General features: G+C 49.3%; 1 protein-coding gene across 1 annotated transcript in view; it reads right to left on the bottom strand.

Annotated features, from left to right (window-relative positions):
• creb3l1 (cAMP responsive element binding protein 3-like 1) overlaps positions 1 to 27,016 on the bottom strand; it is a 219,579-nt gene that overhangs the window by 27,169 nt on the left and 165,394 nt on the right. Inside the window, exons 3-5 of the mRNA XM_070898733.1 lie at positions 8,264 to 8,433; positions 5,435 to 5,513; positions 2,314 to 2,465 (exon numbers count right to left, since the gene is read on the bottom strand). Of these exons, the coding sequence (XP_070754834.1) occupies positions 2,314 to 2,465; positions 5,435 to 5,513; positions 8,264 to 8,433 (401 nt within the window). The remainder of the gene's footprint in view (positions 1 to 2,313; positions 2,466 to 5,434; positions 5,514 to 8,263; positions 8,434 to 27,016) is intronic.

The raw sequence follows: 27,016 nt of genomic DNA, 5'->3' as shown, positions 1-27,016 counted from the left end.
AGAAGTGTGGGATTCGAAGTGTGCTCCCGTCCTCCAGGTTCCCACGCAGAAGGTACAGTCACATGTGACTGCTCAGCCAATCAGGTACAGTATTCCACAGCTTTCTCATTAATAGCAATGAGAACTCCATATCTACGAGTTTTCATTGCTATTAATGAGAAAAAAAAACACTCTAAACACCATAATAAAAAATAAAAAACGCAATTGAAGTTAAAGTTAATAGATGCCTTAGAAAAAATACATATTTTTCCGATTTTTAAAAACGTTTTGTAATTAGAGTTAAAAATAAACTTACCTCAGTGGGCAGGATTTTTAACAATAAAATGTGTTCTTTTAATTGAATTTTATTATGTTTTTGTATGTTTTAAAACTCTGACGCCTGTAAAAATAGGCTATGATTTTATCAGGCGCAAGAGTTTTGAGGACATTTCCTGGGCAAGATATGGGTAAATCCCTCAATCTTGCCCTTGCAAATGTCCTCGCTCCCGAGATGTGGAGGATCTGTCAAGCTGAAGCTTGACAGATCGGAAAAGCTGGCTTTCAGCACATGCACATTGTGCACTGAAAACCGGCTTTTGCGATGCCTTCCCGGGTCCATAGACACTCCGTACGGACCCGGGGAGGTCAGGATTTCCAGGCCTATACAATAACCCCCAGTTCTAGACTCTCCGGCCAGGGGAAGCAGCACGTGTTGTGCTGATTCTTGCTGAGTGACTCTGGGGCAGCTTAGTGTCACCTTTATTGGTCCATCCAAACAGGCCCAGTGACGGGGTGAAAGATGCAGATCAGGAAAGCCCCGAGTTCAATCTCCGATCTAGGGAGTGGTGATGTCCCTGCTGCCCTGGGTTAAGGAGAGGTAAATCAGCCAGGGATTCCGCCCTTGGAGCCCGCTGGAGGTACACGTGGAAGGAAGGAATCGGATTGGGCTGTGAACCCCTCCCAAGGCCGAACAGTCCTCCTGACACTCACCGACAAGGCTCACGCAGGAGTAACATCGACATAGCTGAGCTTCCGAGGGGTGGGCGCAGCCTACGGAACGGGCCCCAGCAAGACGCTCAACTCCAGCCAGGGAAAATAGAGTAAAGCGTATAAGGTTTTGGATAGAAAGCAGAGCTCGGGAATTGTAAAAGATGTATAAATTGTATAAAATAAATTAATTCAATCAATCAAACTGACATTAAGGTTATTCCATTGTTTGCTGGCATTTATTGAGGAGTAAATGCTTAAACACCTTGTACTAACACAGTAAATCTCCATGTAACCCACTTCCCCCACCCCACACACATAAACACTAGTGGGTAAACATGGTCTGATGCAGACATGATCCAAGTGAAACACTTCTTGTAGAATAAGTTCCAGCTTGGTTCAGATCACCTTCCATTTAATGAATAACATTGCCTGCTACTTCAAAGGCCTCTGATGCCGTGTCTATTTTCTTTGCAATAAAGTTCTATTTCTCTCTCCTCCCTGACATCCACAAATAATTTCCCTCCACTGTTACAATCCTTCAACCATGTTTTCGTTGGCTGCTTTCTCCTCTCTCTCAGCCCGCACTGAGAGACTGGAATATCCCTGGAGCTCAGATCCCAGTGGATTGAAAAAATATAAAGACTTGCATTTATATACCGCTTTTCACTACCTCAGGATGTCCCAAACGCTTTACAGCCAATGAAGTACTTTTGAAGTGTAGTCACTGTTGTAATGTAGAAAACTGGGCAGCAAATTTACGCACAGCAAGCTCCCGCAAACTGGTATCTGTTAATGACCAGATAATGTTTTAGGTGTTGGTCGAAGGATAAATATTGGCCAGGACACTGGAGAGAATTCCCATCTCTTCTTCGAAATGGGATCTTTTACATCCAACTGAGAGGACAGGCAGGGCCTCATTTTAACATCTCATCTGAAAGGTGATTCCTCCGACAGTGCAGCACTCCTTCAGCACTGCACTGGAGTGATCGTGTGCTCAAGTCTCTAGAGTGTGACTTGAACCCACGACCTTCTGACTTCGAGATGAGAGTGCTATCAGTGAGCCAAGGCATAAAGGCCAGGTAACAGGTGAGCGGCTTCTCGACTCGACCAGTGATTAGCGGGGGAGGGGCCGAGCGACGGGGCAAAGTGTAAACTTCATAAAAGAACTGAGAGAGCTGTCGAAAACGGAATAGAAACAAACTGAAGTTTTTGTTATACATACTCTGGCCCACATAACGTAAATATTCCGAGACCTACTCTCAGAGGCTTACACTCCCCAGATCCTTGCTGCTAACGTTATTGGCTGCCCGAGTTATATGCTAACGTTTGCATCTTCAGACATACGTGAGGAGCTGTGAGCAGAGGGGATGAAGAAATCGCGGTGGACGAACGAGCCTGTGGTCGGGCTGGGCTGGACGGAGGGAGGGACCGAGGACTCTGGGAGCCATCGCTGTCGCTGCTGTGGCTGCTGGGAGGCGTGGGCGGCAGCTGAACATCTGTCGGGAAACAGGAAGCAAAGAGAAGTCAGGTCATGGTTCACAGCAATTATACACCAAACAGCTGGGGTCAAAGGGCGAGGGTGGGGAAAAGGGGTGGGGCACGCAGAACTCCCCACTAGCCAGGATGAGAGTTAGTCAGGTCACGTGGTTTTGAACAATCTTCTCAAATGCAGTGCCCCGGGTATGCCACTATACCCCGACAGCCATTGCACTTATGAAGCGTTCACAATAGAAAGCCTAGAGTCTTGAGTCTAGAACCAGGGGGGGTCACAGTCTCAGAATAAAGGGTCAGCCATTTAGGATTGAGATGAGAAGAAATTTCTTCACAGAGGATGGTGAATCTCTGGAATTCTCTACCCCAGAGGGCTGTGGAGGCTGGGTCATTGAGTATATTCAAGACAGGGATTGATAGATTTTTGAATATTAAGGGAATCAAGGGATATCGGGACAGTGCAGGGAAGTGGAGTTCAGGTAGAAGATCAGCCATGATTTCATTAAGTGGCAGAGCAGGCTCGAGGGGCCGAATGGCCTACTCCTGCTCCTAATTCTGATGTTCTTACGAAAGGCTTTTGCACAATCTGAAAATAAATAGTGTATCGAAAATCAAATCAAATCGGCAGATGCACCACAACGTCTCCACACCTGGGCCTTGCCCAAGGGCAGTGGCCTGTCCTGGGCCTCTGCTGACGCTAGCCCCTGCAGTCAGCCATCGGGAGGTACGTCAAGGGGGTGGTTGGGAGAAGAGATGTCTGGGCCCCCTGTCACACGATAGCCGTGACCGAGATGGTGAACTCATCAAGGGGATGTAATGGCTGCCAGCACTCGCAGGGTGGGGTGGCACCGTGCAACCGAGCTCCCACATTCTGCACCGCACGCGCTGGGGCACAGCTTCACACCCATGCTCCCCCACACCATGGCCATCTTCAGAACGCCACCGGCGGAGGCCTGGCCGCTGGATCCCGCTCACCCTGTCAGCTGGAGTCGGTACTTGGTACGGGAAGGAGCCCAGACACAGGAGAGCCAGTTGCTCCCTCAGAAATTCAGAGAGGCAGAGTGAACATTATGACTACTGGGCGGGGAATCCACACGATAAGTAGGAAAACACAAACGTGGTTTAAAGCTCCATTTCGCCAGACTGTATGCCGGGCAAACATTCTCCCCCAGCAGTTTTATTTTCATCCCACAAAACACGTTTCTTTGACTTTCAGAATTGATAGCTGCTTCACATTCCGAAGGAAGCTGGTAAGGAGTCAAAAACACGAATGGACTGAAGCAACCTCCAGCTTTCCACTGCGCTTCTTAATGCGGCTAGGCTGAGTGATCAAGCACTGAGATGGCAAGGTCGAGCGTGGGCTCGCCAGGCCCTATGGCCCAGCATCACTCAGCCCCCGTGTCACGTCTGGGGGGTGGGTGGGGTGGAGGTGGGCGGGGGAGCTGAGTATCCATCGTGGAGCAGTGCCCGTGTATAGAAGCCTGAGGCCTTCGCTCACTCCTGACCACACCTGATGGATGCTGGGACACGAGCAGTTATAGACGGGTCATCATTACCGCAGGTGGAGAGACCACGATAAACAAGCAGCAGAAGATTGACACTGGCATTCAGAGTGAGCCGAAGTACCTTCAGTCACTGATTAACCAGGAAATTGGAGTTAGCAAATGAGAACGGTCAGAAACAGATACAGCTTTGGCCAATGAATGGCATAGCACTGGAGGGTTCTCACTCGAAGGGCTGGGGCCTACAATGGAGCAGCAGCTAGCACAGTGTGCTGGCTGTCACCCCAAGCTTGTCTGATCTTGGTGTTTTATTTCCTCAGATTCCAGGGGTTGGGGTGGGGGGGTGGGGTTGCCCCACATTTTTCCAGCAGTGAGTTCAATTGCCAGTGATATGCCAGTGAGTCTGTTTTCTTTGCAACAGAGGAGGCTGAGGGCAGACCTGATTGAGGTGTATAAAATTATTCGGAGCCTGGATAGAGTGGACCTGTTTCCCTTGGCAGAGGGGTCAACAACCAGGGGACATAGATTTAAAGTAATTGGGGGGAGGTTTAGAGGAGATATGAGGGGAAATTTCTTCACCCAGAGGGTGGTGGGGGTCTGGAACTCACTGCCTAAAAGAAACCCTCACCTTTTTTAAAAAGTACTTGGATGTGTACGTGAAATGCCGTAACCTGCAGGGCTACGGACCAAGAGCTGGAAAGTGGGATTAGGCTGGATAGCTCTTGGTCGGCCGGCACGGACACAATGGGCCTCCTTCCGTGCTGTAAATTTCTATAATTCTATGATTCTATGATATATCTCGGGTTGCTGACCCTCCAGGACTGTCCTGCAGTCACCAGGGATTAAATATTAATCTCCAGGCCACTGCTGTGAGCAACTCAGGGGAAGAAGCATAGAGGCATTAAAAAATGATTTGGTTTATTTCATTTTCTTTTAACACTTTTGTTTATTAATTATAAATATATTGGAGATGAGGGAAAAAAGGCAGTTTGCCCGGGCGGGTTGATTGGAGGCGGGAGTTCGTATGATGAAACCTCCAGCAGTATGTCCAGCCTGAGTTGGTAATCCCAGTTATAGCCACTGATTTTCCGCTGTAGTTGCACAGATCGGGGAACCTTCCTGCTAAACACTGTATTGGCCAGAACTTGGGAGAACTCCTCTGCTCTTCTTCAAAATAGTACCATGGGATCTTTTATGTCCACCTGAGAGAGCAGACGGGGCGTCGGTTTCAGATGGCCTCGGTGTCATCTGAAGGATGTCACCTCTGACAGCGCAGCACTGCAAGGGCCAGCCTGGATTATATGCTCAAGTCTCTGAACCCACAGATCTCTGAACGAAAAACGGAAGTGTTACCAACTGAGCATCAGCTGACACCAAGTCAGACGTGTGCAATAAATCCCAATAATGGACTGTTCCCCCCTGTTACTGGAGATTGTCCTGTCAACTGTTGCTGTCCATGTTTAATTTCCTACCTGTGTGGACATTGAGGAACTGATTGAGATCTTTGGGTTCTATTTTGATTTGAGGCACTGTGCTTGGTTCTGTCTGGGCCTGTGAGGAAACAAAAACATCACGGTGAAGATGAAAGAAGTGCAGGCAGATCGGACAGACCTCCTTGGAGCAACTCAGTCTCCACTTTAAATGTCTTTATTGTCGATTGTCTATTGCCTCTTCCACGTCCAGCCCGCTCCAACACAGGCCGTTATCCAAGGACAAGAGGGCCAGGCAGGTTCCCCGGCCTGCTCTTGTCAGTCGGCGTTAGAATGATCAGGCGCTGGTATCACGACACTCACTCCGAGGAGGAGCCAGGCCTCCCAGTAGAGTGGCGGCGAGTTCAGGAGCTCACTGCATGGCGGGGGGGGGTTATCGGCTCGGAGTCGCCTGCTACTGTCCAGCAGCACAGAAGGTTGATACTTATTATCGGGTAAATCATGTCAGATTATGTGGGGAATTGTTATTGGCTAGGGCCTGGTGATCACCGCAACAATGTATACAGGTGTGACATCAAAAATCCAGAGTTCCGGAATCCGGAATGTTCTGGAAACCAGACTCCCCCGACCTTGGCCCGACCTCGACTGACCTCGGCCCGACCTCCCCCGGCCTCACCTCTGGCCACCCCCGGCCTTGGCCCGATCTCCCCCCACCTCAGCCCTACCTCCCCCAGCCTCGGCCCGACCTCGACTGACCTCGACCCGATCCCCCCCCCCCGGCCTCGGCACGACCTCCGGCCTTGGCCCAATCCCCCCCGGCCTCGGCCCTACCTCCCCCGGCCTCAGTCCGACCTCCCCCGGCCTCGGCCCAATTCCCCCCGGCCCCGGCCCTACCTCCCCTAGCCTCAGTCCGACCTCCCCTGGCCTCGGCCCGATCCCCCCCGGCCTCAGTCCGACCTCCCCCGGCCCGACCTCCACCGACCTCCGGCAGCCCGACCTCCCTCTCTGGCCTCAGCCCGACCTGCCTCCGATCTCCGGCTGCTCGATGTCCCCATGACCTCCAGCCGCCTGACCCCCTCCGGCCTCTCCTGACCTCTGGCAGCCCAACCTCCGGCGGCCCTAACGGATCAAAAATCTGCTTATCTCCACCTTAAATATATTCAATGACCCAGCCTCCACAGCTCTCTGGGGCAGCGAATTCCACAGATTTACAACCCTCTGAGAGAAGAAATTCCTCCTCATCTCAGTTTTAAAAGGGCGGCCTCTTATTTTGAGTCTATGTCCCCTAGTTTTAGTTTCCCCTATGAGTGGAAATATCCTCTCTCCATCCACCTTGTCGAGCCCCCTCATTATCTTATATGTTTCGATAAGATCACCTCTCATTTTTCTGAACTCCAGTGAGTATAGGCCAAACATATTCAACCTTTCTTCATAAGTCAAGCCCCCACATCTTCGGAATCAACCTAGTGAACTTTCTCTGAACAGCCTCCAATGCAAATATATCCTTCCTTAAATACGGAGACCAAAACTATACGCAGTACTCCAGGTGTGGCCTCACCAATACCCTGTACAGTTGTAGCAGGACTTCTCTGCTTTTATACTCTATCCCCCTTGCAATAAAGGCCAATATTCCATTTGCCTTCCTGATTACTTGCTGTACCTGCATACTAACTTTTTGTGTTTCATGCACAAAGACCCCCAGGTCCCTCTGTACTACAGCACTTTGCAATTTTTCTCCATTTAAATTATAATTTGTTTTTCTATTATTTCTGCCAAAGTGGATAACCTCACATTTTCCGACATTATACTCCATCTGCCAAATTTTTGCCCTCACTTAGCCTGTCTATATCCCTTTGCAGATTTTTTGTGTCTGCCTCACAATTTGCTTTCCCACCCAGCTGTGTATCATCAACAAACTTGGCTACATTATACTCGGTCTCTTCATCCAAGTCATTTATATAGGCGTTCCGAACTCTGGAAATACCCGGAATCCGGAATGGCCTTGGTCTCGAGGTTTCCGGATTTCGGGCGTCACACTTGTATATATTTAAAATGACAGCTACATTTCTCAAATTATTGTCCAGTGGGAGAGTGCATGTTCCTCTCGTGCTGATGGGGAAACCTGTGAGGCAAGGGTGTAATCTGCCGATCTCAAAGCAGAGACTGAAGTTATGACTGTATAATGTGCCAGTCCTGATAAGGACACTGATGTTACAATTGTATTGAAACATACACAATTCTTGCAGGGCTTGACAGGGTAGATGCAGGGAAGATATTTCAACAGACTGGGGAGTCTAGAACCAGAGGTCACAGTCTCAGAATAAGGGGTCAGCCAATTAGAACTGAGTTGAGGAGCAATGTCTTCGCTCAGTGGGTGGTGAATTTTTGGAATTCTCTACCCCAGCGAGCCGAGGAGGCTCAGTTGTTGAGTATATTCAAAACAGAGATCATTGGATTTTTGGATATTAAGGGAATCAAGGGATATGTGGATAGTGCAGGAAGGTGGAGTTGAGGTCGAAGATCAGCCAGGAACTTATTGAATGGCGGAGCAGGCTCGAGGGGCCAAATGGCCTACTCCTGCTCCTATTTCTTATGATCTTATGTTCTTAATGCACCTGTCCGTGCAGGAAAGACTGATGGGATGAGGGTATAATGGGACAGGGATATAATATAGCCTGTTGTGGCAGGAAGACAGACGTGACATGGGTATAATGTAGCAATGCTGAAAGGGAGACTCATGGGACAAGGTACAAGCTTCCTGTGGTGTTAAGAAGGCTGCTGCTTTACAACGGGCCAGAGGCACTTTCTGTGAGAGGGACCCTGAGAATGAAACCTCTGCCCTTTGCACTTTCACAGTCTCTTCCGACTTACCGGTTCTTCAGTGGAGTTTGACAGTGGAGCGGAGGTCAGGTGTTGTCCAGAAAGAGCTGATATCTGTGTGGATGGGGAGGCGTGACAGGGCTCTGACAGCAGGTTCGGCTCCTGCTTGATCATGATATGGGTCAGGTCCGGACCCAGGGACCAAAGTCCACCATCAGCCTCTGTCCAGAGAAGGAGAAAACAAGAAGAAATGAGACCAATGGGGAAAAACACTAGTGTTTCCATGACACACCCCTTTTCCTGCTAGTTGCTATGGTTTCAGTAAGAAAATACTTTAGGTCTTCTTTTCCATGTTCATGTTCAGGATGTGAATACATTTTGCCTTCACATTAACATGGAAAAGAAGACCTAAAGTATTTTCTTACTGAAACCATAGCAACTAGCAGGCAAATGAGCCAGGACTGTCAAGGGCCATCAGAAAAGGAAACATGGAAACTGAAAATAACAACCCTGACATGGTAAACATTGAATTATTTGCACATTTACAATTTGTGTAATGCTTGCATTCATGAGGTTACAGGAAAAATTGACAGGGACATTGATTAGTTGGAGAGTGCAACAACACACCAGTTTACACTCACACCAAGTGTCACACTCAATGTTTACACTCACACCCAGCGTCACACTCAATGTTTACACACACACCCAGTGTAGCATCACACTCAATATTTACACTCACACCGAGTGTCACACTCAATATTTACACTCACACCGAGTGTCACACTCAATGTTTACACACACACCCAGTGTCACACTCCCCATTCACAATTCCCACACCATGTCACACTCCCCATTCACAATTCCCACCCAGTGTCACACTGCCCATTCACAATTCCCACACCATGTCACACTCCCCATTCACAATTCCCACCCAGTGTCACACTGCCCATTCACAATTCCCTCACCATGTCACACACCCCATTCACAATTCCCACCAAGTGTCACACTCTCCATTCACTATTCCCACCAAGTGTCACACTCCCCGTTCACAATTCCCACCCAGTGTCAGTCTCCCTCTGGCAGTAGTGATGCAGGATTAACTGGTTGGTAATCCACAAAACAGGTGAAAATGTGAAGTTCTGCTACCGCCAGTGAGTGGCAAGTATTGTCGACCGCACCCCGACAATATGAAGCATCTTGCATAAAACATGCAGTGTTCTCTCTTGTACCCTTTGTGCTCTTTACTCTCTCTGTGGTGTGAAAACCAATGAATATTTTCAAACGAGAAGGAAAGTAGAAATGTATAAAGTGCTCTGTGGAGGCTGGAGCTCTCCGCACAACACCATGGCAGAAATGCCTGTACTAACAATCCCTGGAGTCCGGTGAATGAGCTGCCCTATCCTTCTCATTCAGAGATTGTTTTATGAGGGTTCTTTCACTGACAGCAATGTGCCACCAACAATATTTGTGTTGGAAGAGTCTAAATCTTCATATTTGTGCATGTTTGAACAGGCGATGGATCGTACCATGAGGTCCCTGGCTGAATACCCCACTCCACACATCACATGGGCCTGTGATGAGCTATTCCAGGGACCAGTGCAGCCTTCTGTTTCCAATAGTCACTTGGCATGTCTAATTTAGCGTCCTCACTGTCTACACACAACCCCCTTCTGAAAACTTCTGTTTTGCTACTGCTGTACGAGCCTTGATCAGAACTCTGAGCACGAGGAGCCTTTTTAAATAAGCCGTAAAAAGGCCCTCTGCCTAATTTCAAAGGGAAGGCAGTCCTGGCAGTTGCACTGGGAACAGGACGTTCCTCCATTTAAAACTGTCCAATTAGCCAGTCTCACGTGGCCTAACAGAGCTCTCAGAGCTGACCTTACTTACTATTCGTTGGCAAACCGCGTCCAAAAAATGTGTCAAAAAGACACCATGGTGGGTTCAACACCTCAGCCAGCTGGAGCCACTCTCCCCAGCGTGTGGGGAGTGTGGGGTGGGGAGGAGGGGGCGGGGTTTGTGTGGGGGGGACACAGACAGAGGGCTAGTCGGCCAGCTCAGCTCTCATGCGACTCCACACAGCCTCGTTGTTGCTAAGAAGCCTGAGAGCAGCCATCTGCCTTCCTCCCTCTCAGACAGCAGTTGCTATGCAACACGGGAGAACCTATAGATGGGCATTAACATGGAGGGGGGGGAGGGTGTGGAGAAAGAGACAGTCCAGATGCTATTTGGAATATGGAGAATGTGTACGCAGCTGTGAGATGGGTGGCTAGATAACGTCGTGTGAACGCGCTACGTTTCACTGCTGCTTTGAACTGGGTTTGCCAACCCTGGATGTATTCCTGGCGGTTTCATCACGTGGCCTGCCGCCTCCAACTGCCCCGACCCCCACGTTTCCACCATTGGTTGCCCGACACGTCCGCCCTCACGGCCCACCACCTTTCACACCAGTTGAAATGCAAACTCTTTGTTACCTGATTGGATGACTCTCAGTCAAACAGCTTTTTTTTTTCTCATCTCCAATACTTTTATTACTAACAAACAAAAATTTTCAAAGAAAATTTTAAAAAGTATATATTTTTTTAATGGCCCGATGATTTTTCTCCTCAGGTCAATCGCAGCAGTATCCTGGGGATCAATCTTCGATTCCTGGAGACTCAAGGACAATCCTGGAGGACTGGCAACCCTACTTTGAATATAAGTGTTGAAAGAACATAAGAAATAGGAGCAGGAGTAGGCCACGCGGCCTCTCGAGCCTGCTCCGCCATTTAATACGATCATGGACTCAGCTCCACTTCCCCGCCCGCTCCCCATAACCCCTTATCCCCTTATTGGTTAAGAAACTGTCTATCTCTGTCTTAAATTTATTCAATGACCCAGCTTCCACAGCTCTCCGAGGCAGCGAAGGAAGACTTAAAGCTTAGATTGAAACACCATTGCAAGCTCCTTGCAAGGTCTCATAGTGCCATGTGTGATAAGGCATTCCTTGCCTCTTGCACATGCTCCTTGCTGTGCGGGAGCTGGAGGGCCCACTCGTTCCAGCCAACATGCCGTGACTGTATGCTCCCAGTAAGGAAAGAAGCCAATCACACAAAGCCTCAATTGCAGTCTGCTCCTGATCATTCCAAAGTGTTTTTATTTCGCAGTTAATAACACATTTGAATTATCGGATCATTTGAATGAAGTCATTTTGAATAAAGAGGAGCGAAAGACATAGAAATAGCAGCGCACTGAAAGGACGCCCCAGGGATTTTCTTCATTTCAAGTCCTAATGTCGCATATAAAAAGCTTGCTGAACTTGAGGTCAATTTACGCTCTTCTTAAGATGCACGTCACTTATGCACTGTGGCACGGAGAGGTGATACACAGGTTTGGGGCCTCCTGATATCAGGACTAAGGTGAGGCACTGCTCCACAGGGAGGGAGGAGGAACTGGGGAGTTTGATCCACACTGGCCTCAAGAACCCACCTGGAACCCAACCTCGGGACAGCGCTCCCTCACTTGTTTCTGTTTCCTATCCCCGCCATCCCAGTAGCCAGTTGGAATGATGCTGGGTTCCTGAGAATTTCTTTTTCAAACGGGCCGGATTAGTGTATGGCAATTGTACAATTCGATCAGATATAACCTTCAACCTCAGAATCCTAGAACAGGAAAAACCTGTATTTTCCATTCCTTACCATTGCAGAGAAAGGGATGGGCAGTGAAGGGACAGCAGTCGGAACACATGGCATATTATAGGGGCACACAAGGCACATTATAGGGGCACATATCGCACATTATAGGGGCACATATGGCATATTATAGGGGCACATATGGCACATTATAGGGGCACATATGGCATATTATAAGGGCGCATATGGCACACTATAGGGGCACATATGGCACATTATAGGGGCACACATAACACATTATAGGGGCACACATAACACATTATAGGGGCACACAAGGCACATATGGCACATTATAGGGGCATACATAGCACATTATAGGGGCACATATGGCACATTATAGGGGCACATATGTTTTTCCACTGAATTTTTAGATATTCAAACAGACCTGGTCCCAATTAGTTTAAATAATTAACACCTTGCTACAAGGGAAACAAGCGGAAGGGCAGGTTGGAATCTATCACTCACATTCTCTAAGATTCCCCAGATGAGGAATGCATTAATCTGGACCTGACAATTTAGTCCGTTGACTGAATGATCACTTGTGCTTCACAAATACTCATCAGAATGTCGGTTGGCGTTTTATCATCTCTTTGTTCTCCCTTTTCGCTCTCCTGTTAGTTCCAGGTTTTGTAAACACACACCTAACCAGATGCTTGTAAAAGGGCAAAATCACCAGAGCAGCACCATAAAACAAGCTGAAGTGGGCCACATCTCAACAGGCCGCAGAATGGTCAAACTATCCACCTTAATCAACTATATATACAACCAGTGGGCTGACACAGGACACAAGAGTGTCAGTGAGTGATGCCGTGGAGTGATGTCCCCATGGAACAGCACCCACCACTCCCCACACCTTTCACACTTCTGATCTCTCTCAATCAGAGGCTTGGCAATGACCTTCTGGACGCTAGAGTGAATATTACAGTGTGACAGCTCACTGGGCCTTGCTCACTATAATCAGCGTGGTTACAGCTCTTGCTCACTATAATCAGTGTGGTTATAGCTCTTGCTCACTATAATCAGCGTGGTTACAGCCCTTGCTCACGATAACCAGTCTGGTGTGAATGCATTAATTGGCTTTAGTGAGCATTACTATCACCGCATTGCTGAAATTGCTACGGTTTGGAAATAAAGTCCTGGATTCTTCTTCATTAAAGAAAGACCATGAACTAGAGCACCCTCTCCAATAAAGCACATAACTTGTTGTGGTCTCGCACTGTCTGTGTATATATGGAACTCACACTCACAATCTGACCGTATTTCTCCCTTATCACCATTTCAATACAGTGTGGAAATTCAGTAGGGTCTTCCTCAACATTCTATTGCCATTCTCATTATAAAGATGAGAATGATACAAACACAATGCCTCCGTGTTTACAATCACAGAGAGTGCATGAGGTCATTAAATGCATTTATAACTTGGATCCGATAAGGGTATAATTATATTTAAGTGATTGCAATGTCCTGACCCCTCAATAGCACAATGAACTCTATAAATTCAAAACTCTGAATGCATATTCCAGATAATTGGGAGCAGATAAAGTTTTTATTAGTCTGTAATCGCTAGTAACCACTAACATGCTCATCAAATTATTTCCATGAATTATAAAAACTCAGCTATCGAGGGTTAACAGTGCTCCTGATCTGATGGTCAATGACAATGAATAAAGTTATAGATAGTGGCTAACAGGGCAGCTGTCACCACTGGCATCTCAGTGATCTGAACAGTCCGAATGATCATGATCTTGTTGGCCATTGCTTCACGGCAAAAGAGGAAGTGGTTCCAGAATTATTCTGGGAACCAAAACATGGAGATAAAAAGATTAAGTACAATATAGAAATTTCCATTGAAGAATTTCTATTACGCATGATGAATAACGAGATGCAGAGGACAGTCATAGGTGCTCCAATGATACTCGATTGACGATGATGGTGAATGATGGTGAATGAATGATTCTGATGATGAATGTTGACGACGTTGCACTTGCGAGTGACATAAAGTTGTGCAGGACAAATGAATGTGTGAGGGAGTTGGATATTACTTAAAGATGCCAATAGTCATTTGCAAGTGGGCAGATAGAGGACAAATGACGCTAACACCCCCTATGGCTGCAGATGGAATAGCTCATTTCGATAGGCCCAGCTCCCTGACTGGACACCATTAACCCCAGCCAGCAATCGTTATGTATTACAGTGTCCAAAAAGCACAGTAACAATCTGACCCCTCACTCAGCTGACATAAGGAAATGTCTTGCATTTATATAGCACCTTATTATGTCTCTCAGAAACCTCTCAAAATGCTTGACTGTTGTTAAAATAGGTAAATAATTAGCTGTTTTGAACACAGCAAAATCCCACAAACAGCAAGGATACAAATGACTAGTAAAATCTATTGGTCAGGGGAGGAATTTTTGGCAGGAGACTGAGAGAATACCCTCCTCTACTTCGAATAGAGGAATATTCAACATGCACTTGAGCAGGTCCCTAGTTTAACATCTCATCTGAAAGACGGCAACCTTACAATCTGGGCTTCTCCCAAAACTCGCAGCAATAAGGCAATTACTGTGGGTGTTCACATGCTTCCCAGGATCCATCACATATACACCATGTGCACGGGGTGAATGGATCAGCATGCTGCAGAAATATGCTTTCCTCGAGTTACAATCTAGAAAGATATACAGGGTGCCCACTTTACTCTCCTGATTGCTCTGAGATGATTAAAACACCAAATATATGACAGATTGTATACTTCAAGCTAAAACCATGAATTGTGTTTATTGTAAACAATAAATTTATACAGATGCAAAATAGAGCAGCAGGTAAAATAGCAACAAACTACACACTGACTTAAAACTATTTACTGAAACCTAAATAATAAAACCCAAATAATAAAACCCTTTCATAGAACTCTTCAACTAAACTTTGGATTACCGCAATATGAGTGCTTTGGGTCTATCAAATTCCAGCCCACTGTCATGATGTAACTCCAGTTCAGCTAACTGAGCTAAAAATATGGTCACAGTTATTATTATTCGCAGCCTAAGATTTCCCTGGAGACAGATATGTCAATCAAGACATGTTAAAGGCACAATGGTGGTAAATGCCAGTATTATATATTAATGTCCTCTGACACCCAACCTCTGTGTTACAAAGGAATGGGTAATGCTGAGCTAATGTGCACCTGGACAGCTTTTGTGAAGCAAAGTTTATTAAAGATTCAAATTAGATGCTAGAGATTCTGTGAACCCTTTCTGTAGTGTATGTAGGCATCTTTAGTAATGACTCCACGAGGCAGGGTATGGTACTTAAACTGTGCAGACCTGCAGTCCTTTATTAGCAGCTCCTGAGTGCTGACAACAAGCTGTGTGTTCCTTTTTATACTGGGTTACTTGCCGTGTGCAGGCAACCCCTGGGTCTCCAGCAACAGCACCCTCTAGTGTGTACAGTACAAGGGTACATTCAATGTTGCATGACAGTGTTACAGACATTACATAGTGAACAGGCATGCCTACACAACACTTTCCAAGGGGACAGAAGTGAGGCAGACCAGGACTGTTGCCTGCTGCCTTTTCCTGCCATTAACCCTATCCTAAATTGTGGGTACAGGGCCATTTACATACCCGGGGTGCCTGCCCTGAAGAGGTGACACTCAGGGTTCAAAAAAGGCTAAAGGAAAAAGACAACAGAAATTTCAAAAATGTCGCTTCGCAGGTAAGGCTGGGATGTTGAGGCTTTTTTAAAGACCCACAGCTCCCGCTGGACCTATCAGGTGGCGGGCTCAGAGGCATTTCCCCAGGTAGCCCATGAACTCCCTCTAGACACAGCCCCACAGTCAGCCACCAACACGACGGGGGGAGGGTCAAAGAAGTGTGAGGTCAACTGTTAGGAAAACAGTCACGTATCCTACATGGCTACTGTTTGTACTATCACAAGATGTGCCACCAGAGGGCACAGCAGTGGGAGACTTGTAGGTTACCTGTACAGGTGTGCCTGGCCTAGTATAAAAGGCAGGCCACCAGGTGTGATCCTCACTCTGGAGTTATCAATAAAGGACTAAGGTCACTACAGTCCAAGTACAACACATTGCCTCATGGAGTCATTATCAGAGCATCTAAGGACATAACAATTGGCGACGTGATCACGGACTTTCACGCGAAAATAGCTACTCTTGGTATGTTGCAGCAATTCGCCGATGGTGATGATTGGGACGCCTTTGTGGAGAGGCTCGACCATTTCTTCACAACAAACGACCTGGCAGGAGACAATCCGGCCACATTGGCTGATAAGCGCAGAGCTATCCTGCTAACCAGTTGTGGGCCCACCGTCTATGGCCTCGTCAGGGACTTGCTGGCACCAGCGAAGACAATGACCAAGACGTACGAGGAGCTCGTAACACTGATCCATGAGCAACTCAAGCCCAAGGAAAGCATTCTCACAACCAAACACCGGTTCTACACCCACCCACGGCCCGAAGGCCAGGAAATCGCGAAATACGCTACAGACCTCAGGAGACTGGCGGCACCGTGTGATTTCGGCGACCACCTTACCGAAGCGCTACGGGACATTTTTGTCATTGGAATTGGCCATGAGGGCCTTCTTCATAAGCTACTGTCAGTGGATACCACAATCACACTGCAGAAGGCCATCTCTGTGAGCCAGGCATTCATGACCTCGACCTGCGGCTCTAGGCAGATGACTCAACCTCAAGACTCAAACCCGGCAAGTACTGTGTACAGAGTGGCACTTTTGAGGCTGGACTGTAGAACGCGAACCTTCTCAGGGAAGAGATAACAGGCCCCCGGGACCCTTAACTCAGAGGCCGCCAAGTGGGGCTAACCGAATAGCCCCATGCTGGTGTTGTGGAGGGAATCACAGGGCTCACCAGTGCTGTTTTAAAGACTATGTATGCAAAGGCTGCAGCACAAAGGGCCACCTCCAGCGAATGTGTAAGAGAAATGTGACTCACTCACTGTATCGATAAAGAGTCTGCTGATGGCCATGAATCCAGCGCGGATTATAAAACGATAGGCAGAGAGGCAGCCCAGTTCCACGGGGAGGTACATAGCATGTTTACCTGCACCACCGAGTGTTCCCTGTTGAGGATGGAAGTCGAGATAAATGGCGTTCCAGTCTTCATGGGAGTGGACACGGGGGCGAGTAATGAATCAAGAAGCCTTTGAGAGGCTATGGGACAATCAAGCTGAACAACCCAAGTTGGTCCCGGTTCAGGCAAAGTTGCGCACCTACACCGATGAACTTATCTCAGTCGTTGGTAGTGTGTATGTAAAGGTACTCCATGATGGCGCGGTGCACAAGTTACCTCTGTGGATTGTTGCAGGTGATGGACCAACTCTACTCGGAAGAACGTGGATGGAGAAGATCCATTGGAAGTGGGAAGACTTCATCCCTCCAGCGATCGATGTCCTCTGTGCTCAGAGGCAAAGAATGCCCTCAGCTGAGATTGGATCCGGCACCAGAGAGCAGACCAGCACAGCACCTGAGGCACAGACCGCTCAGCACGACTGCGTGGAGATGATCCAGCTGGGATGATCCAAGCGCACCTTCCAGTCTCCAGTGGCAGGACTCCGGATGAAGAAAATCGGATCCAAAGGTGACTCCCCAGCTTCAGTGGCAGAACCGGGGGAGAAGAGGATCACCACAGTTGACATCGTGGATGGAGGAAAGATGGCGCCTGAACCACGAGGTGAGGCGCTGAAGAAAAAGATGGCGGTGGCCAGACCACGAGGTGCAGCGCTGATGGAGCAACACGTGGCCCCAAACGGAGAAGAGGATTGGGGTAAAGAAAGCAAGGCTCTCTTAAAGGAGGCCTGCAACCCACCACACTTAAAAGGACAGTTCTACATACTCAAGCAATATAATAGCAACTGTGAGTTAGAGGTAAAATGTGTAACTGATGATCAAAGTTGTGTACATGCAATAAGCAAGGAAAAGTCGTACGATCACGATCGGAGCTACAGGGCATTCACAATAAATAATGAAACGTTGTGCGATGTAGGATTTCAACTGCACACTGCCAATGCAGCGGGCAAACACCCATCGGGAGCACACAGGTACAGCGAGCTACCCAACTCTGTAGCCTGCGTCCCTGGGACCAGAGTTATGCACCATGGAGTGTGGACACAAGCAGCCAATACACACGAGCTGCAGATCAAGCGATCTCAGGAGGGCAACGGCACCAGTATCAACACCCTGCCCCTGATCGGCTCTGCCTCTCAGGCACCCGATGGCACCAACCGCCACGAGCCTGAAAGAGCAAACTGTGCTAAGGCGTAGCCCCCAGACACCATTGCTACCAAGGTTACACCCGGGAAACAAAGGGCCACCTGCAACAGTTCTCCAAAAGGGGACCGGGACCAACCAGGATCCCAAACCAAACAACGCCCAGACAAGTGAGTCAGCAGTCCCCTGTGCACTGCTAGATGACAGCTCCTCAGGGAGCAGTAGCGACCCAGGGTACAAGGAAAGGACAGGGAGGTCACAGGCATCTGTAAACCTGCCCGACACTAGGAGCAACGGCAACAGCCCCGAGAGCAGGCAACATGAGCCAACCGGGTTTCCACTGCCAGCACTGGGCATTGCACTGCCACCAGACTGCCTGGACACCATCCAGCAGTTCTGGCACTAGCCTGTCCTTACGCACCAGTTACCCATCCCCAGTATGTATCGATAATGTATCTCACCAGTCTAATGTACTTGTCTCACAACTGAACCACATATATAATGCAAACTTGTTTTTCTGGACTTGAATGTATATGAATGAAATGAGCCTCCGGCATAATCTATATGTGGCGCAGTGGGGGAGGGGGGGGGAAGGGAGAATGGAGTGGTCAGGGACACACACAAACAGCACCACCAGCACTCTACTGCCAACGAAACACCAACCACTCATTCAAGATTGAAACGATCCACCGAGGGTCAATCAGATAAAGCTAAGCCCAGAGCATAGTCAAATGCAGAGGCGATTTGCACTAAAAGCTTGGGGGAGAGTGATGTCATGTATCTTACATGGTTACTGTTTGTATTATCACAAGGTGTGCCACCAGAGGGCACAGCAGTGGGAGACTTGCAGGTTACCTGTACAGGTATGCCTGGCCTAGTATAAAAGGCAGACCACCAGGTGTGATCCTCACTCTAGAGTTATCAATAAAGGACTAAGGTCACTACAGTTCAAGTACAACACATTGCCTCATGGAGTCATTATCAGAGCATCTAAGGACATAACAAAAACAGTCATCCCAGGGAACACTGAGCACCCTGCAGATGGTGGAGAATGCAAGGTGATACATGTTGCTGCCACAACTAACAGATGCTATTATATCAACCGCAGCTCAGTTGGTGGCACACTCCCCTCTCACTCAGAAGGCTGTGTGTTCAAGCCCCACTCCAGAGACTTGAGTATGAAATCTCATCATCATAGGCAGTTCCTCGAAATTGAGGAAGACTTGCTTCCACTCTAAAAGTGAGTTCTCAGGTGACTGAACAGTCCAATACGGGAATTACAGTCTCTGTCACAGGTGGGACAGACAGTCATTGAAGGAAAGGGTGGGTGGGACAGGTTTGCCACATGCTCCTTCCGCTGCCTGCATTTGTTTTCTGCATGCTCTCGGCGATGAGACTCGAGGTGCTCAGCGCCCTCCTGGATGCTCTTCCTTCACTTAGGGCAGTCTTGGGCCAGGGACTTTCAGGTGTCGGGGGGATGTTGCATTTTATCAAGGAGGCTTTGAGGGTGTCCTTGAAACGTTTCCTCTGTCCACCTGGGGCTCACTTGCCATGTAGGAGTTCCAAGTAAAGCACTCGCTTTGCGAGTCTCATTTCAGGCATGCTAGGGATTAAGGGATTGCTGCACGGTCAGAGATATCCTCTTTCGGATGAGACGTTAAAGAAAGGCTCCGTCTGCCCTGTCAGGCCAAAGTGAAATATTCCCACAGCCCTATTTGAAGAAGAACAGGGAGTTCTCCCAGTGTCCTGGCCGATATGCATGGAATTGAAAATCGTGGCGGTTTCTATAATGGGCTGTCACTCCGTAAGACCTGGTTTTAGACTGGGGCAGCAATTTAAAGCGGGCTTCTTTATTTTTCTTTCGACTTAATCCAATAAGGTGGAGCAGGAGCCAGATCTGCGCGTACTTGTACTTCAGACATCAAAAGTGGCAGGCTGCTTGCTAGCAATTGCCAAGGTAAACAGAGCCTCAGGGTGTATAAGTAGATCCACAGAACGCCAGTCTCCTAAGGAAGTAACACTGGCACTCCATAAAGCTGTAGTGAGATCACACTTGGAACACTGTGTTCTGCCTTGGTCAATGTACCTAGGGAAAGGTATAGTGGCATTGGGAAGGTTGATTGGACACTGGCTTAACTCAGTGAGCTATGAAATGAAGTTAATGGAACAGCTAAGTCTCTCATATGAAAAATCATTCAAGTTTTTTGCAGAACTGTCGACTCTCTTGACAATCGAACAGTAGTTCTTATAAGTCTCCTACGAATCAAAAACTGTAACCTTTTTGTAATTTGCTCTGCAGAAGTCTGTAGCTGAAGGATTAGCAATTGTGGAGCTCAGCTGTCTTTCAGATGAGAAGTTAAACTGAGGCCCCGTCTGCCCTCTCAAGTGGACTTGAAAGATTCCATGGCACTATTCGAAGAGCAGGGTAATCATCCCCGGTGTCCTGGCCAATATTTAATCCCTCAATCAACATAACAAAAACAGATTATCTAGTTATTATCACATTGCTGTGTGTGTGACCTTGATATGTGCAAATTAGCTGCCGCGTTTCCTAAATTAAAACAGTGATAATATTTTAAAAGCGCTTTGGGATATCCTGAGGTCATGAAAGGCACTATATAAATGCAAGTTCTTTCTTTCTTAGTGATGAGTTTTATGTGCCGGCTGGTTACAGGGTAACAGGACACACTGTGTGCAGTGTAGGCTGTTAAATCTCTACACTGAGCTAGGGTTCCAGGTGGGAAACCCACGACAGGTTACCTTTTCACTTAATTCCCGTTTGCTGAGTCTTATTACTCAAGATTCTCGACAGGACACTGCTCCTCTGAGCAGGAAGTGCTGTGCATGTGTATTTAAGTCAGTGATGAAATGACCCACAGCGCCCACTAATCCAACCTTTTGTTCCCATGGGAACGCGCTGTGAATTAATTAGCACATCCGGCAGATGGCAGCTGCTGGCAGCTTCACAATTTCCACTTGTTACTCACACGTCTCGGTGACATTTGCCGAGTGGAGCAGGTCCAACCGGGTTCAGTGGATCAGTAGCCCCGACGGCATTTGTCGTTCATGTGGGAACCCACCCACTAGGCCAAAGCGGCTGGAGTTATTCCACACAGCGGGTGATTAGCATCCTGATCCTGACTGTGGAGGGTAAGGTTGGGATGGGCGGTAGGACTGAAAGGGTAGGGGGTAGAGGTGGGGGTTGGGTGGCAGGAGTGGGTATGGGATGGGTGGGGTTGGGTGCACTGTTCCCGCTAATTTTTTGGGGGTGCGCGGCCCCTTTAATGAGCTGCGCGGGACCTTTCAATTGGTCGCACTGGAGCGGTTATTTCAATTGTAAAGCCGCTGAGCGGCCTGCGCGGGACCTCCAGGTCAACATTGATTGGGTGGCAGCAGTGGAGGGCGGGGGTGGTCGAGCTAAGGTAGAAAGGTAAGTAGGAGTGAGGGTGGGTGCTAGGGATAGGTGTGAGTGGTAGGGTTGGAGTGGGGGGCATAGGTGGGGATGATTGGGGGATGTGGGTGGAGGTGGCGGGTGTATGGCTGGGCGTGGGGGTGTGTATGGGGGATTGGGGAGCGGAAGGGTGGGAGTGCGGGGTGGGGGTGGAGGGTGAATGGGTGTGGATTGCAGGTGGGGGTAGAGGGTGTATGGGTGGGGGCTATGGATGGGGGTGTGAGTGGAGGATGGGGGGGTGTGAGTGGAGGATGGGGGGGTGGGGGTTGCGGGCGGGATGGGGAGGGTGGATGGGGGAGGGTGGAAGTGGGGATAGAGGTGGGGGTGAGGGATGTATGGGTGGGGGTGGGGCTTGGGGTTGTAGGTGGGGGTGGGGTTGGCGGTGGGGGGGTGCGGATAGTGGTGGGGTTAGGTGGGGGTGCGGTTATGGGTGGGGGTGGGGTTGGCAGTGGGGGCTGCAGGTCGGGGTGGGGTTACGGTTGGGGTGTGGGTAAGATTAGGGTGGGGATGATACATACACGAAGTGCTGAGCAAAAGTGAGCAGGTTCCCTTTACAAGCGAAGATCATAAGGTAAGTCGATCGATCACGCTCTCAAATATCTCCTGCTGGCAGAGCCTGGGAGAAAGTCAGGTGCCAGCTCCATTAGTCAGGAAATAGTCTGCGGTTCAGGGCAGGAAAGGGATCGAAAGCGAGGTCAGAAAACTAACGTCTTAAAATAAAATATTGAAGCAGGAGAATTATGAGTTTGTGCTTTGTTTGAGCCGATATTTCACACGCTCAGAATAGTGTGAACCCGAGCACCTCCTGAGAGCAGCGGAGAAGTCGGTGATTGAAATGTGTGCAGTGTGAGTGATAGCCTGGCCGGGAATGACAACCTCTTGGGAATGTGTCCCAACGGCCAGGCAGCCGAGAGAATGGTAACTACAACCTTGGACCAGTGAGGTGTATCTTTGTCCCACTCACCCACTGCACCACGTTCTGCTGTAAATAGAATCTGTTGCCACCAGTAATGGGTGGCCTGCCGTGGCAGCAGTCAGTTGCTGTGGTCCTGGTTTATACGCCCCGTCTCCGCAGCAACCCACGCACCCTCAAACTGTGCTAATAGGCTCATTGCTGATGATCAATCAGGGTCCTCAGCACGAGGCAGCCTCATTAGTGCCCGTCTAACTGTTTTACAGGGTGTTTGATCTGTGCCTTTATCCACTGCAAATGCCCAACACAGATGCCTTGAGCTAATCTTTTTAATCCTAAAGTCGAAGAGCCTGAATCCAGTGACTAGGCCGTCAGAAAAGCGACTGAGTCACTGGGGTGGAAATGATCCCCCTCCTTAAGCTCCATTACCACTCCCGGAGAAGCCTTACCGACCGGGGGCAGACGGATGGGCCGGCCCGACATAAATTTCCCCCGGGCCGGGAGTGGCGGGAACGGGTTTGCCCGTCGGGCATGCACGGACCCCTTCCAACCGACGGCAACACCCTTCCAACACCCGTGGGAAATTGCCTCGTGCAGCATTGCCCCGCGGATGGGCGCCGCGTCTGCCCTTAAAGGGGAGGGTGTACTGCACCGGTCACCATCTTATTTTAATTGCCGGCCGACTGCCAGGTCGGCCTGACATGGTGTCCATGGGTTCGGTCAGGCCAACAACAGGCAGCCCGGCATCTTGTCTTGGGTATCGGGCCACCGGCCCAGCCGAAACCCACCATGGTGGCCCAGTGTTTGCCACTGACAGTGGATGAGAAAGAGAGTATAAGATTACATGACATGGGGGGGCAGGGGCGGGGGGTGGAGTGCGGGGGGCACTTTCGACCCCACAGTCTTTGCGGCCCCTGGCCGACTGTTTTGAAGGGCCTGGATTTCAGGTCACAGACAGAATTTCCACCTTGCCAAAGCATTTTTTTTTACACAAAGGATAGTGGAAATCCCCCCTAAAGATTGTGGATGTAGATGAGGGGGTTGACTTATGAGGATAGGTTGAGTAGGTTGGGCCTATACACATTGGAGTTCAGAAGAATGAGAGGTGATCTTATTGAAACATATAAGATAATGAGGAGGCTCAGCAAGGTGGATGCAGAGAGGATATTTCCACTCATCGGGGAAACTAAAACTAGGGGACATAGTCTTAGAATAAGGGGCCGCCCATTTAAAACTGAGATGAGTAGAAAATTCTACTCTCAGAGGGTTGTAAATCTATGGAATTCTCTGCCCCAGAGAGCTGTGGAGGTCTAGGTCATTGAATTGATTTAATGCGGAGATAGACAGATTTTTGAGCGATAAGGGAGTGAAGGGTTACAGGTCCCACCTCCCCCATGAGCGGTCCCAATGCCTCAGGAATCTAAAGCCCTCCCTCCTGCACCATCTCTCCAGCCACGCATTCATTTGCTCTATCCTCCTATTTCTGTACTCACTAGCTCGTGGCACCGGGAGTACTCTGGAGATTACTACCTTTGAGGTCCTGCTTTTTAATCCCTCTCCTGCCTCCCTAAACTCTGCCTGCAGTACCACATCCCTCTTTCTACCTATGTCATTGGTCCCGATATGGACCATGACCTGTAGCTGTTCACCCTCTCCCCGCAGAGTGCACTGCTGCTGCTCAGTGACATCCCTGACCCTGGGAGGCAGCATACAATCCTGGAGTCACATCTGCGGCCGCAGAAACGCCTGTCTGCTTCCCTGACGATTGAATTCCCTACCATTATAGCTCTTCCATTCTTCTTCCTCCCCCCGCTGTGCAGCTGACCCAACCATGGTGCCGGGGTCTTGGCTCTGGTTGCACTCACCGGTGGCACCGTAACCTCCACCGGTACTCAGAAGAGAAAACCAGTTGGACAGCGAGATGGACTCCTGAACTATCTGCCTAGTCCTCCTCTTCTGTCTGGTGGTCACCCACACCCTCTCTGCCTGAACACTCTTAATCTGCGGGGTCACCAATTCTAGAAACGTGCTATCCACATAGCTCTCAGTCTCACTGTAACACATTGCTCACCCTCAGTGCAACACACAGCCCACTGACACTACAACAAATTGCCCACTGTCACTGTGACACTGCCCACTGCCACTGTGACACTTTGCCCACTGACACTGTAACACTTTGCCCACTGACACTGTCACACACTGACCACTGACACTGTGACACACTGCCCACTGACACTGTCACACCCTGCCCACTGACACTGTAACACACTGCCCACTGACACTGTGACACTTTGCCCACTGACACTGTAACACTGCCCACTAACACTGTAACACACTGCCCACTGACACTGTGACACTGCCCACTGACACTGTGACACACAGCCCACTGACACTGTAACACACTGCCCACTGACACTGTAACACTGCCCACTGACACTGTAACACTGCCCACTGACACGTTGCCCACTGACACTGTGCCACTGCCCACTGACACTGTGACACTTTGCCCACTGACACTGTGACACTTTGCCCACTGACACTGAGACACACTGCACACTGACACTGTGACACACTGCCCACCGACACTGTGACACTACCCACCGACACTGTAACACTGCCCAGACACTGTGACACTGCCCACTGACACTGTAACACTGCCCACTGACACTGTGACACTACCCACCGACACTGTAACACACTGTCCACTGACACTGTAACAATGTCCACTAACACTAACACTGCCCACTGACGCTGTGACAGTGCCCACTGACACTAACACACTGCCCACTGACACTGTGACACTGCCCACTGACACTGTAACACTGCCCACTGACACTGTGACACTTTGCCCACTGACACTGGAACACACTGCCCACTGACACTGTGACACTGCCCACTGACACTGTGACACTGCCCACTGACATTGTGACACTGCCCACTGACATTGTGACACTGCCCACTGACACTGTGACATTGTCCACTGACACTGTAACACACTGCCCACTGACAATGTGACACTTTGCCCACTGACAGAGTGACACACTGCCCACTGACATTGTAAGACTGCCCACTGACACTGTGATACACTGCCCACTGACACTGTAACACACTGCCCACTGACACGGTGACACTTCCCATTGACACTGTGGCATTGCCCACTGACACTGTGACACTGCCCACAGACACTGTAACATACTGCCCACTGACACTGTGACACTGCCCACTGACAGTGTGCCACACTGCCCACTGACACTGTAACACACTTCCCACTGACACTGTAACACTGCCCACTGACACTGTGAGACACTGACTACAGACACTGTGACACACTGCCCACTGACACTGTCACACACTGCCCATTGACACTGTGACACTGCCCACTGACACTGTGACACTGCGCACTGAATCCGTAAAACTGCCCACTGACATTGTGACACGCTGCCCACTGACACTGTAACACACAGCCCACCGACACTGTAACACAGCCCACTGACACTGTAACACTACTCACTGACACTGTAACACTGCCCACTGAAACCATGACACACTGCCCACTGACACTGTGACACGCTTTGCCCACTGAAACTGTAACACTGCCACTGAAACTGTAACACACTGCGCACTGACACAGTGACACACTGACCACTGACACTGTAACACACTGCCCAGACACTGTAACACTACCCACTGACACTGTAACACTGCCCACTGATACTGTAACATTGCCCACTGACACTGTGACACTGCCCACTGACACTGTAACACATTGCCCACTGACACTGAAACACACTGCCCACTGATACAGTAACACACTGCCCACTGACACTGTGACACTGCCCACTGACACTGTAACACTGCCCACTGACACTGTGACACTGCCCACTGACACTGTAACACACTGTCCACTGATACTGTGACACACTGCCCACTGACACTGTGACACTGCCCACTGACACTGAAACACTGCCCACTGACACTGTGACACTGCCCATTGACGCTGTGACACTGCCCATTGACGCTGTGACACTGCCCACTGACACTGTGACACTGCCCACTGACACTGTGATACTGCCCACTGACACTGTGACACTGCCCATTGACGCTGTGACACTGCCCACTGACACTGTAACACATGGCCCACCGACACTGTGACACACTGCCCACTGACACTGTGACACTGCCCACCGACACTGTAACACACTGCCCACCGACACTGTGACACACTGCCCACCGACACTGTAACACTGCCCACTGACACTGTGACACTACCCACTGACACTGTCACACACTGCCCACTGACACTGCCCACTGACACTGTGATACTGCCCACTGACACTGTGACACTGCCCATTGACGCTGTGACACTGCCCACTGACACTGTAACACATGGCCCACCGACACTGTGACACACTGCCCACTGACACTGTGACACTGGCCACCGACACTGTAATACACTGCCCACTGACACTGTAACACTGCCCACTGACACTGTGAAACTGCCCATTGACGCTGTGACAGTGCCCAATGACACT

The sequence above is a fragment of the Pristiophorus japonicus genome, chromosome 14 (assembly GCF_044704955.1).
Source record: "Pristiophorus japonicus isolate sPriJap1 chromosome 14, sPriJap1.hap1, whole genome shotgun sequence".
Taxonomy (NCBI): Eukaryota; Metazoa; Chordata; class Chondrichthyes; family Pristiophoridae; genus Pristiophorus; species Pristiophorus japonicus.
This window is presented reverse-complemented; position numbering and strand designations above follow the sequence as displayed.